Below are 13798 nucleotides of genomic sequence, written 5' to 3'. Positions count from 1 at the left end.
AAGGTAGTTCATAAGACAGTTTGTGAGTTAGTTTATAAGTTAGTTTTTAAGATTTGTGTGTTACTTTGTAAGTTGGTTCATAAGACAGTTTGAAAGACTGTAAAAGTTTGTAATTTAGTTTGTAACTTAGATTGTAAGCTTCTTTGTGCGATAGTTTGTAAGTTGGATTGTAAGTTTCTTTGTAAATTAATTAATAAGACAGTTTAAAAGATAGTTTATAAGATAATTTGCAAGTTGGATTGTAAGTTAATTTGTAAGATGTCTTGAGTTAGTTTGTAAGTTAGTTCATAAGTTGGTAAGTTGAATCGTAATTTTCTTTGTAAGATATTTTGTGAGATAGTTCCTAAGATAGTATGTAAGTTAATTCATAAGTTAGTTTGAAAAGAAGTTCATAAGGATGTTCGTAAGACAGTTTGTGAGTTTGAAGGACAGCTCTTGAATTGAATTAAATTGAATTGTAAGTGAAAGTGAAAAGTGAGATAATATTTTGTTTGTTAGTTTGTAAGTTAATTTTTAAGTTGGAAAGCAAGTTACTTTGGAAGATTGTAAGTTAGTTCGTAAGATAGTTTGTATGATATTTTCTACAGTAAGTTAGCTTGTAAGTTGGATTGTAAGTTTCTTCATATGACAGTTCGTAAGTTAGATTGAAAGATTAGATTTTATTATGGATAATAAAATTGTAAGGTAAAATAACCAGTTTGTTTTGTTACCAAAAAAACATGCTAAAAAACATAAAGCTGACACTGAAACTCCTTCTATACGTTTTAAATGAGCATCTCTTTATAGAAAACTTCACAGCATCAACAACTCATTTTGCTTTGCAATCTGTCTTTGCTGAACATCCCTGATGTGAACGAGTTGTTGCTATGGAGACGATAATACATTACAATGTGATTTGCATATGTTAAGATTGTCCGGTTGCTGTTGATTCGCAGTTCGTTCGTGGTGGAGAAGCAGCCGTGCATGCCCACACACCCTCAGAAACCCCTCATCATTAAAACTCAGGTGCAGTTCACCACTAAAGTCAGGTACGTACTGCACACTGCAGAGTCACACCTTCACCTTACTGACAACCTGCAAGAAAAACAATGTCCATTTTGCAACAGTGTGAAGTGTGTCACAACAGGTCAAGTGTGAAGAAACACGTGTTCAGGTGTGTGACGTACATCACGTACTCTTCCCGAATTCCTGGTGTTTAGCAATTGTGAAAATTTTCGAAAAAAGTAGACAATAGTGTTACTGTGCACACACTGTTTCTCACATTTATTTTTTCAACATTTGTACCTGCAAAACTCAAGCAGCAAACAAAAAAAACACCCTTTTTTTAACCACACGTGGTTCTGCCCCAAATTGTTACCACAAAGTTGCAACCACACATTTGTATCAGATGTCTTCAGCTGTGAGAGCATAAACATTTTGTCCATGAAGATATGATTTCAATGGGTTGGAGTGGAAGATCTCCTGCTTTAACCATATTGAAGATCTTTGGGATGAATGTGAACACTGACTGCACCCCACCCTCACCTTCTCACCTACATCAGTACCTTTACTTCACTAACACACTTCTTGCTGAATGAATCTCACACAAAATTTAGTGGAACATCTTCGCAGAAGAGTGAAGGTTTTATAAGAGCAAATGGGAACTGAAGGTGGAATGAGATGCTCAAAAAGATTCAAATACTAATTTTATGGTCAGGTGTCCACAAACGTTTGTCCACAATCACTGTTACCTTAATTTATATTATAATTATTATTTTTTCACTGTTTCTGGATTTGTTTTTTTTCCAGATTGTTGGTAAAATTACCTGAAGTCGATTATCAGCTTAAAGTGAAGACAACCTTCGACAAGTGAGTTATTATTTTTGATTTTATGTCAAAATTTTCTGTAGCTATTTTTTAAAAACAACTTAAAATAACCCTAAAATGATCTTTCCGAACAGAAAACCTTCGATGAAGCAATTTAAAATTGTAAACACAAATATACAAATTAATAGTTTCAACTGGTAAAATATTAGGTCTTGTGTAGTCTTTAACATTTTGCACCTGCTGTACCAGTTTCGTTAAAAAACAATATTCTCGCAGACCCGCTGGTGTGAGGTTTAACGCCTAGTCTTTTTATGGTTTTTGAGAGCATGCTCTTTTTGTTTACATGCACCAAAGTAGGTCACTGGGTTATGGTACGAAGCTTTACTTTTGACTTTACTAAATAAATGTCCAGACGTTCCACTTTATTTTCATTGAAAAATCCTCCGTTAACATGAAGAACATCTGTTGAAACTCTCAGCATTCAGATGAAATACTTTACTGTGCTGTACTGTAGATGTTCTTCTGTAGTTGAAGATTTTCTTGTTCATCTCAGAGCAGATCAGTAGGATTTCGGTGCGGTGTCTGGCCAGGTTGTTCCATAAGAGATATCACTCCAGACCACTGTTAGCTCTTTAAATAACACTTACAGAACTCCTACGTACGATTCGGCTCATCGTCTTGTTGTGCGGTGAAGTCTGTTCTAATGAGCCGCAGTCCAGATGGAACTGCATGGTGTTGAAGTGTGGAATGGTTGCCATGTTGATTCAGGGTTCCTTTTACTTTTCCTGCTCCAAAACAACCCCACCCCCCATCTTACACAAGTTATTCTAAAAGAGAGTAAAATGTCCCATTTGGATGCCACAGATCTTCCAGTCATTCACTGTCCAATTCTTGTATGTTTTTGCCTTTTTCACCAGTCTGTTGCATACAAACAAAAGGAAAATGCCTGTTTCTCAAAAACCATTAAGGACTGTGTGTTTCCTAACAATGAGGAAAGCAGGTGCAAGTGTGGATAAGGTTCAATAAGGTGCAATCTTATTGTGGTGTGAAGTAAAATTTCAAAACATGTGGTAATCAAAGTGACAAGGAACATGTGATCCAGACAGGGAAGTGGGAGGCGGGAGCTTGAAAAAAATGAAACGTTTTGAATCTCGAATCTAAATCTAGCGTTAGCTGCAATCGCTATCGACTCTTTAGCTGGTTATGTCCAGCTTCAAAGATTTAATCACTTACATTTTTGCCTTCTCATATTAGTTACATTCGCATACTTTATTTGCTCGGTAACATGATCCATGCAAAACAAAATAAAATATAAATAAAAGCAAAAGTTTTGTATTCTTTTTGTTTTCGATTTTAAAATATTTAATTCATCAATAAAACCAGCTTATAATATATTCAGTTCCTGTTTGAAACGTCTCTCTGTGAAAGCTTCTGATTTTAAATGTTGTCTATGAGGTGCAATCTGAGAGAGATACGTGACCCACGTGCAAATATTCGATATAGAACCTTCTTCATGTTAAATTCTCTCTCTCTCTCTCTCTCTCTCGCTCTCTCTGTCTCTCTGTCTTTCTCTCTCTGTACACAGGGACCTCCCGGCTGGCAAAGTGTGAGTACACACCAAAACACCACTGAGAGCAGTGACTTCCTGTAGTTTGTAGGCCTGAGCCTGAGTGTGAATGTTGTTTTGTTTGTGTGTGTGTGTGTGTGTGTGTGTGTGTGTGTGGGCGGGTGGGTGTGTGGTTGTGTGTGGGAGGGAACGTGGTGGGGGCAGTGCGTGGGTGGTTTTAGGGGAACATATTTATTGCAAATTAAAGAGTATGACATTTTTATATACAGGGAAAATGTGTCAGTACTGCATTGAGTACATTAAGCTAAAGTGCAACAAAAAGCTCTGGTTTGGAGTGTTGTGTTGTGTTGTGTATGGCTGTGCTACGTTTTGTTGAAATTGTGTTGTCTTGTGCTGTTTTGCTTCTATATTGTGCTGTTTTGTGTTGTGCAGTGCTGTTTTGTGTTGTGCTGTGCTGTGTTGTGTTGTGTTTTCTTGTGCTGTGTTGTGTTGTGTTTTGTTGTGCTGTGCTGTGTTGTTCTGTGTTGTGCTGCGTTTTGTTTTGTTTTGATGTGCTGTGTTGTGCTTTGCTGTGATGTGCTGTGTTGTGTTGTGTTGTGTTGTGCTGTGCTGTGTTGTGCCGTGCTGTGTTGTGTTGTGTTGTGCTGTGTGTGCTGTGCTGTGTTGCATAGTGCTGTGTTGTGCTGTGTTGTGTTGTGCTGTGTTTTGTTTATGATGTGTTGTGTTGTACTGTGTTGTGTTGTGTAGTGTTGTGTTGTGTTATGTTGTGCTGTGTTTTATTTATACTGTGTTGTGCTGTGCTGTGTTGTGTTGTGCTGTACTGTGTTGTGCTGTGCTGTGTTGTGTTGTGCTGTGTTGTGTTGTGCTGTGTTGTGATGTGTTGTTATGTGTTGTGTTGTGTTGTGCTGTGTTGTGCTGTGTTGTGTTGTACTGTGTTGTGTTGTGTTGTGTTGTGTTGTGCTGTGTTGTGTTATGTTGTGCTGTGTTGTGTTGTGCTGTGTTTTGATGTGCTGTGTTGTGTTGTACTGTGTTGTGTTGTGCTGTACTGTGTTGTGTTGTGTAGTGTTGTGTTGTGTTGTGTTGTGTTGTGCTGTGCTGTGTTGTGATGTGTTGTATTGCACGTCTCTGTTGTGTTGTGTTAAATCCATTCTTGATTTTGCTTTACAGCACCAGACAGTTCTTCATCCCCACCAACAACATGAAAGTGATGGATGTAGAAGAATCATCAAACGGATGCCTGTCAGTGGAGTTCAGGCATCTGGTATTGAACCCGTAAATCTGTTCATCCTGAGCGACGTCATACTTTTTATTAGTTTATAGGTTCATCCTGTTTCTGCTCGTTTATGTTACAGCAGCTACAGTAGTTTCACTTTTTTACTTTTACAGCAGCTACAGTAGTTTCACTACGGTTCTCGTAGCACATCACGTATACGAGAACCCTGAAACATACCGACTCTGGCACTGGAGACTCCTTCCTTTAATGTTAAATCAGTGTCTCCTCACGAAAAACATGAGAGCGTTGTACATCAACCCTCTGAACCGACTGTTACTATGAAAACCATAACGTGCTAAAGTACTAGGAGAACTACTGTGTCCATTAATATTGGCACCCTCAGTTAAATATGAGCAAAGAAAACCTGTAAAATATGGTCTCCATTGCTTTTAATACTATTTTGAATATCGAGCAATTGCAAATACAACACAGTTCACAAAAACACATCACAAAAAATATCATGGTAAATATATGTGTGGCACAATTATTGGCACCCCATCAATTTATCTGCAGAAAATATATTTGAAGGACATTTCCACTGATATTGATAAGGAATGGTGAATTGTTCAGCCATAACTTCCTGTTTCACAAAGTGTATAAATACACAATATTGACAAAAGTATTGGGACACCAGATTTCCCCAGACATATTTGGTTCTTTCACAAAGGTTGAGGCACACAATTGTAGGATGCCGTAGCATGACATTTTCTCTTCAACAGAACAAGGAGATCCAAACATGTTCCAGTGTGATATTATTACAAAGCCAGCTCCATGAAGATAGATCTATGAGTTGGAGGATGCGAAAGATCTCCTGCTATAGAGCTTCAACCCTATTGAACCCTACTGACCTCTTCACCTCACCCACATCAGTACCAGACTTTACTAACACCCTTGTGTAGAGCACAAATCTCCATAAGATCTAGTGAAATGGGTTATTATAAGAGCAATGGGATGAGACGTTTATTTTATGATCAGGTGTCCCCAAACTTTTGTTTATACAGTGTAATACATAGGCTTAATTCCCCTAAGCATTCATCACAATGCATGATGGGTGTCCACTGCTGTGACTGACCCTATTTGTGATCTCAGTCTGGAATTGGGTTTCATGTTTAAGAGCAAATGTCTTGTTTCTCAACAGCAGCTGAAAGAGAAGAAATGCACAAACGGAACCAAAGGAAATGAGGTAAGAGATAAAGTGCAGCCTTTTTGTGAAAAGCGTTATGGTAATAAAAGAACATCAGAAGTACTGAAGGACGTGCATTTGTCTGTTCCAGGGTCCGCTCACGGTGACGGAGGAGCTCCACTCGCTCAGCTTTGAGGCCATGCTGTGTTTGCAGGGGCTGGATATCGACCTGGAGGTCTGTTTCTGGGTTTTTTTGTTTTAAGAAATAAAACAATGTTTATTACAAATCAGATTTTAATGTATGTAAGGTAATGGGTTTAAATAATACATTACCGCTAAATTCAAACCCCCAAGTGAGCAAAATGAACAAAAAACAACACAGTGGATTCACGTTTATTATTGTCATTTTATTTTGTTGTATTTATCCACCACACCTTAAAGGCCGGTCCGTGAAAATGCTGTCTGACATTTAACCGGTCCGCGACGCAAAAAAGTTAGGGACCACTGGTTTAAATGACACATCTGGTCAGTGACCAAAGCAGCTGGAAGTGAACTAGTGATGTGTCGTTGTTGTGAGGAAAGCGTCGCAAAATAGTTGCGATTGGGTAGTTTACCTCTCAAATCTTCTACTCCGAGTCGTCTAATCTTTTATTACGTGACTCCTATAGACGCTATGCAGTGCATCACACAGAAAACAGAGTTTAGTCTTATGCGTCCTTCTGGTCCGAGTCATTTGTTCTTTTGTCATGTGACTCCCATAGACGCTATGCCGTTATATATACATATATAAATTATAGAAACTGTAGTCAAAGTTGGTGTATGTAAAAGTTGCTGCTTACTGAAAATGTAACATTTTTAATTTCTGATCAAAAGAACTAAATCAACTAAATGACTCAAAAAAAGATTTGTATATTTTGATGAATGAGATTCAAAGAATCAAGTTAATAAAATGATTTGATCTTTCCATCACAAAAGTGAAGATCAGTGGTATAAAAATGTCCATTTTAGCACCAACATTGGAGACTCATACCAACAATGCTACATAAAATTCGCTTTGCTGTAAGTCAACAGCATCTAAAATACACCTGATACTTATACGCTTTTTTAAAACTGCATTTAAATTCAGTATGTGCTCTCTGTGAATGAGCTGTTGCTACAGAAAAGTCTAAAGGGGCATGGAAATATACAAGTATAAAAGGAATTGTGTGTATATATATATATATATATATATATATATATATATATATATATATATATATATATATATATATATATATGTGTGTGTATGTATTTTAGGGGTGTAACGGTACACAAGATTCATGGTTCAGTGCGTACTGTGGTTTTTAAGTCACGGTTCGGTTCAATTTTAATACGCTTTGGGGGAAAGAAATGCAAAACATAAAATTGCTTTTCATTAACAAAGTTTATTATTAATAATATTTGTGATCAGTTTACATTTTTGAAACAATTTTTAATAAAATGCTTGCTTGGTTAAAATATATATAAAATAATATTTTTTCAATAATTAAATCAAATTAATGCAGTACGCTTTTTTATTTTATTGATTAAATTGAGTAATCAATTACAGTGGCACAAATGTTATGGATTCAATTAAATAAAATTAATGGAAAAATGTCATTAAATATTTTACATTTGTTACCCCAGTTGGGTAATACTGGTGTGTGTGTGTTTTACATTTAATTTTCTAAAGATATGTTCTACTTGTTTCAGCAGACTCTAACAAATATATTTATTCGTTCCATCTTTCATTCATTCAGTCCCTCAATATGCGGAATTTTCAGGATTTTCTCCTTTTAAGAGAACTTTTTGAAGCTGGACATAAAACGCTAAAGAATCAATAGCGCTAGTGTTAGCCGCTAACCAGAAAGTGGCTAGCGGCTAACGCTAGAGCTATGGATTCAAGATTACATTTTTTTTCTAAGAATTAATGTAAAAGCAATGAATCTGTTTAGAGACCTCAGGCGATCGCTTATTTCAGCCCTTAAAAATTGTTATGCCTAATTAATAACACACAAATAAACTTGTAACAAACATAAAAAATAATAAATTATAAACAAAGAAATTAACTTGTTGTTCTTTATGATTGTACTTACTGATAAACTAGACATGCCATATTGCAGACAAAGTGTGCAGACACAATATTTACACAAGAGAATGATGAGAATGCACTCAAAACAATGTCTATGAAGCGACTAAGCATGAAGCATGGGGACGGAGGTGACGAGCGACGAGCAGAAAGCGTGACTGGAACCAAACGTGTCAAAAGAAATGCTTCTTTCCCGAAATATGCTTGTGCTCCTACAAAGATTTTTACTAGTAAAACCGCTTGTACACCGATATTCTCGTACTACAGGGCATATCGGGGTGGGGGCACTGTGTGTATATATATATATATATATATATATATATATATATATATATATATATATATATATATATATATTTAGGAGAATCAAGTTTCTAAATTTGTGAGTATTTACTCTTTAATATAATTATAACATTAGAGTATGGTGGAGGTGAAGAACGGCCCGATTTAATTATGGAACTTATTTAATATATCTGAACATAAAGAGATGAAAAAACTAGAAGAGTGACTTGACTAAATTGTGTGTGTGTGCGTGTGTGTGTGTGTGTGTGTGTGTGTGTGTGTGTGTGTCTAGACCTGCTCCTTGCCGTTGGTGGTGATTTCCAACGTCAGCCAGTTGCCTGCAGGTTGGGGCTCGGTCATGTGGTACAATCTGCTGACAGATGATCCAAAGGTGAGACACGAGCACATGCATGAGGGAGATGAATGTATGGAAGAAACCCTGACACTGATCTAATCACAGAGAGTATTTGCATAGAACTCATTGCATGATAACAGCCAGGCAAATGAGGATCTGTCCTCCTTAACTGCTTCCCTGTAACTGTAAACATGCTCGAGGTGAGACTGAAATGGCAAACATGTTAGTGTTTGATGAATCCTCGAGAGTCTATCGCTCATTTGCGTCCCATAAAGTTTGTGTGAAAAAGAAAGTACACCCTCTTTGAATTCTATGGTTTATCAAACCTGATGTCATCTGGTACTCCTCAGGTTTTAAAATTAAGTAAATACAATCTCAAGTACAATGCTACATGACATATTACAACTAAACTAACAATAGATTGTAGAACCACCTTTAGCAGCAATATCTTGAAGGTATCATGTTCTGTATGACTTTATCAGTCAATATTCAGGAATTCTGGAACACTCTTCTTTACAATGTTGCTTCAGTTCTTTTAGGTTTGCAGGTTTGTTGATGCACAGCTCTCTTAAGGTCCCGCCAGAGCGTTTCACTCAGGTTGAGGTCTGGATTTTGACTTGACAATTGCAACACCTCGATTTTGTTCTTTTATAGATGTTGTAGATTAGCTGGTGTTTTTGGGATCATTGTCCTGCAGCATGACCCATTTTCGGCTAAGCTTTATCTGTTGGAGAGATGAACTCACATTTAACTCGAGAATACTTTGGTATATAGACAAGTTCATGCTCGACTCAAGTTGCCCAGGTGCTGTAGCTGCAAAACAAGCCCAGATCATCAGCATTGTACATGGCCAAGCATTTCCACTTTGGTCCTCTCTGTTTAAAAGACCAGAAGTCTTCCAGGAGTCTTTTCCAGAAGTCTTTCCAGAAGTCTTGTGGTTTGTTAAAAAACATACTTGTTCAGGTGTTTTCTTATTGTAATGTCATGAACTTTTACATTTAGCATGCTAAATGAGGCCTGTAGATTCTGAGATGCAACTCTGAAATTTTCTCTGAGCCTTGAATTGTATGACCTTGTTAAGTATTTCCTGGGACATCCGCTCCTGGAATGATTGGCCTGAATATTTTGGACTTATGAATAATGGTCCTTACTGTACAATAATAAACTTTCAATTGTTTGAAAATGGTCTTGTAATCCTTTTTCAGATTGATGGGCAGCAACAATTGCTTTTTTAAGATCATTGCTGATGTCTTGGCATTGTGTTATCACACACTTCAATGCTCCAGACCAACAAACCAACAAAACGTGGGCTGTTATAGAGCTGGAGAAATTAGCAGATAGAAAATTAATCATTTAATTTGCAGTTTAATTCCTATGGGAGCAGTAAGGTGTACTTACTTTTTGTTTTTATTTTCCAGTTTGGCCTTTTGTAAAAAAAAATAAATAATGACAACTTATGTCATGTGCTGTACATTCGAAGCTGTATTTACCCAATTTTAAATTCCTGATAAAGGCCAGATGATTTTTTTATTATATCCTAAAACGTAAATCCATAGAATTCATAGAGGGTGTACTTTCTTTTATACATGACAGTATATACACATCAAAAATAAAACAAATCTGACTAGAGGATTTGTATGTGTAGAGTAAGGAGGGAAGGAAAAATTAAATACACACCAAAGACATCATATACACTTCTGTGCTTCAAACATTGTGGTAACAGTTTGTGAAAGAATCACAGGGTTGGAAAAGGCAGGTGTCCCAATACTTTTGACAATATAGTGTATGTAGATTCTATGGACCGTTCTGTGGAAAGTTTATTGGAGAATGAATATAAATCTCTCTCTCTCTCTCTCTCTCTCTCTCTCTCTCTCTCTCTCTCTCTCTCCTTGATGATTGTGTAGAACCTGGCATTTTTCAGCAACCCATCCAGGGCCAGCTGGAGCCAACTCTCCGAGGTCATCAGCTGGCAGTTCTCCAGCTTCGCTGGCCGTGGGCTTAATAAAGAGCAGATGAGCATGCTGGGAGATAAACTTCTGGGTCAGTGGTCACTGGTGTCATGTAACAAGTAACGACTCCCAAACTACATCTAGTCTATACATGTTAGGTATATCATCATGTTCTCGTCATCAAAGAAAGTCTGCAAAAATGATAGTGTTAGAAATTCAGGAGGACCATCTTGCAGTGTTTAATTTAACATGTAGGCTATGTATGTGTATAAATGAATATAAGCACCCTTTGTAAAATTGGCATCCCAGGTTGGCCTCCATATAGGCCTCCAAGACTGGGTCCATATTCTCCTCCACCACCGCCACTTCCACCTGTATTTGTTTGCATTGCTGATGATGTTCTGTACTTCAAGCTGTGGCCTGTGATTCAGTAGGCGTCATCATCGTACAATCTACATACACGTCATACCAACGTTTATTAGATCTGCCACACAGTGTATTTTGTAATGGTTTTATAAGCTTGCTAAAAGCACTCAGTCTGTCAAAGGCATTAACAATAACCCAATGTTCAGGAAATTAGCAAGACCATTAAAAAGCATTATATATTCCCTTTTATGACTTTTGGCTCATCTTTTTTACTCAGTGGAGTTGTACATGTCTCCCCATAACACAGGTTAAATCTGTAGGTGTGAACACACAGAAAATATAAAGAACCTGCAGCGAGTCTGGGCGAGTCTCAGGGTGTGTTTGTAAATAAAGCCATGATATGCTAAAGGTGAAACATATTTCATTATCATGTCCTGTTCTCTTTAAAGGTCAACACGCTTCGTATAACGACTGCCAGGTGTCTTGGTCCAAATTCTGCAAGGTACGTCCTCAAGTCCCACAAAGTCTTTACACATCCTTCTTTTGTCTCCTACTTAAAGTCTGCGTGCAGGTGTTCCAGACGGACTTTACCTGAAGTATTAACACACAACATGGCAGAGCGTGGCTTTTACGTGCCTCAGAGTAGTGTGTGTTGAGTAGTGAGTTCTGAGTGTAAACACAGTACAAACAATACCATCACAACCAACTCTGATATCAGCATGAAGGAACGAAGAAAAAATAGGAAGGTAAAAAGGAAGGAAGGATTTACCCAAAGGAAGGATAGGAAAGAAGGAATAAAGGAAGGAAGAATGTAAAGCAAGCAGGGAAGCAAAGGAAGAAAAGAATGAGTGAAAGAAGGGAGGAAAGAAATTAATGATAGACAAAAAAAAGAAGAAAGGAAGAAAGGATAAAAAGAAGAATAGATTAAAAGGACAAAAGGAAGGAAGGAAGGAAGGAAGGAAGGAAGGAAGGAAGGAAGGATACAAACGAAGCAAGGAAGGAAGGATAGGAAATATAAAAGGAAGGAAGAAAGAAAATAAAAAAGGGAGGAATGATTTATCGGAAGGAAGGAAGGAAGGAAGGAAGGAAGGAAGGAAGGAAGGAAGAAAGTAAGGAAGAATGTAAAGGAAGCAGGAAGAATAGGAAGGAAAGAACGATTGAAAGAAGGTAAGAAAGAAATAAATGATAGACAAAAAGAATAATGGAAGAAAGCATAAAAAGAAGGATAGATAGAAAGGACAGAAGGAAGGAAGGATACAAAAGAAGCAAGGAAGGAAGGATAGGAAATATAAAAGGAAGGAAGTAAAGAAAATAAAGAAAAGGGAGGAAGGATTTATCGGAAGGAAGGAAGGAAGGAAGGAAGGAAGGAAGGAAGGAAGGAAGGAAGGAAGAATGTAAAGGAAGCAGGAAAAATAGGAAGGAAAGAATGATTGAAAGAAGGAAAGAAATAAATGAAAGAAAGACAAAAAATAAAGGAAGAAAGGATAAAAAGAAGGATAGATAGAAAGGACAGAAGGAAGAAAGGATAAAAAGAAGGATAGATAGAAAGGACAGAAGGAAGGAAGGATACAAAAAAGCAAGGAAGGAAGGATAGGAAATATAAAAGGAAGGAAGAAAATAATGAAAAGGGAGGAAGGATTTATCAGAAGGAAGGAAGGAATGATAGAAAGAAAGGAAGGATTGACAAAATTAAGGAATAAAGGATAGACAGGAAAGAGGGAAGGAAAGAATAGGAAGGAAGGATAAGAGAATGAAAAGGAAGAATAGTAGGCAAAAGAAAGAACACAAACAAAAGAAAGAAATTATGAAAAAAAGACAATTTAGCATTTACCAGATACATAAATAAAGAGTAAATCAAGAGTTTTATTAATTTATTGTTATGTCTGCAGGAGTAAATACTTCCTGATATCACTGCACATGACTGTTTGATCAGAGAAGAGAGTGTGAAACCCTGTAGAGATGATGGTCTAATAAATGTAGCCTACTATCATTTCTCTTTACCTGCACTTACAGTTGCCCTTTGTTGCATTTTCAGGAAAACATACCTGGGAAGTCGTTCAGTTTCTGGCTGTGGCTCGACTCCATCCTGGAGCTCATTAAAAAACATCTACTTCCTGTTTGGATTGACGGGTGAGTGAAATGAACTACTCCTAAAACTACCCTCTTGAAAGAAGCACCATTAATTTTCACCTTTAGACATGTTTTTTTGGAATTTTGAAATTCAAAAATCACAGAAGGAGTCTCCAGTGTCAGTCACATTCAAAAACACACTGTATGTGTAAAAGTTTGTGGACACCTGAACATAAGATCGGTGGTTCCCTTTCAGCAACACATGTGTAACCTGTTCAATGGAAAGCGTGGCATCATCGGCAGTGTCACGTCACAACCAGGAAGCTATAAAAAAATGCGCAAGGAGTGAAGCTGGTGCCAGCTTATGTTTGTTCATGAAGCGCTCTATGTGTTTTCTATGTCAATTGTCTGTCAATCCGAAAAAATGTTTTATAGTTCCTGTGCTCGCATGTCCATGTGGACACTCCACTCCCCGAGGCACTCTTCGCTCCTCATGATTCTGGCCATAGTTCCTGGGGCTTGTAACACTTTTTTGCATGTTTCGGAAGCAAGCATTTTGGCATTTTTTTCCCCATGCGACGTGAGCCTTCCTCTGGGGGTGCTCTTTGCAAATCGGAAGTCGAGAAGCTCATGGAGGTTGGGACTCGGGCCATTGCCAAGCTAGATCCAGCTTGGCTGGCTGATAAGCAGAGAGCGTCTGCTTATCAAGTCCTGGGAAAAGCCGTAGTCGGCCCACCTCTTTAATCCCAAGGCAGCTTTGTACTCCAACGTGATGGGACTAAAAGCACATGGTTATGGGTCGATGCCCTGGGTTGAAGGGCCAGCTATTTCTACCCAGGGGTTGCATCGTCCTTTAAGACCCCGACATTGCCCACCAAGTCCCTGCGTAATACTTTGGTG

The 13798-nt window shown here is 37.7% G+C and overlaps 1 protein-coding gene across 7 annotated transcripts in view; it reads left to right on the top strand.

The window, feature by feature from the left end:
* The window catches only part of LOC124382671 (signal transducer and activator of transcription 4-like), a 36286-nt gene that overhangs the window by 18328 nt on the left and 4160 nt on the right, over positions 1-13798 (top strand). For 5 of the 7 annotated variants that reach the window (XM_046844763.1, XM_046844765.1, XM_046844764.1 and 2 more), the window contains 10 exons: positions 936-1028; positions 1789-1848; positions 3392-3412; positions 4541-4634; positions 5785-5829; positions 5921-6004; positions 8451-8549; positions 10418-10553; positions 11278-11330; positions 12864-12958. In XM_046844763.1, the coding sequence (XP_046700719.1) occupies positions 936-1028; positions 1789-1848; positions 3392-3412; positions 4541-4634; positions 5785-5829; positions 5921-6004; positions 8451-8549; positions 10418-10553; positions 11278-11330; positions 12864-12958 (780 nt within the window). The remainder of the gene's footprint in view (positions 1-935; positions 1029-1788; positions 1849-3391; positions 3413-4540; positions 4635-5784; positions 5830-5920; positions 6005-8450; positions 8550-10417; positions 10554-11277; positions 11331-12863; positions 12959-13798) is intronic. The other 2 variants (XM_046844767.1, XM_046844769.1) reach the window with 1 other exon arrangement.

Source organism: Silurus meridionalis, chromosome 3 (genome assembly GCF_014805685.1).
Source record: "Silurus meridionalis isolate SWU-2019-XX chromosome 3, ASM1480568v1, whole genome shotgun sequence".
In the NCBI taxonomy this organism is placed as follows: domain Eukaryota; kingdom Metazoa; phylum Chordata; class Actinopteri; order Siluriformes; family Siluridae; genus Silurus; species Silurus meridionalis.
Note: the sequence above shows the minus strand (reverse complement) of the source record. Positions and strands in the feature narration are given on the sequence as shown.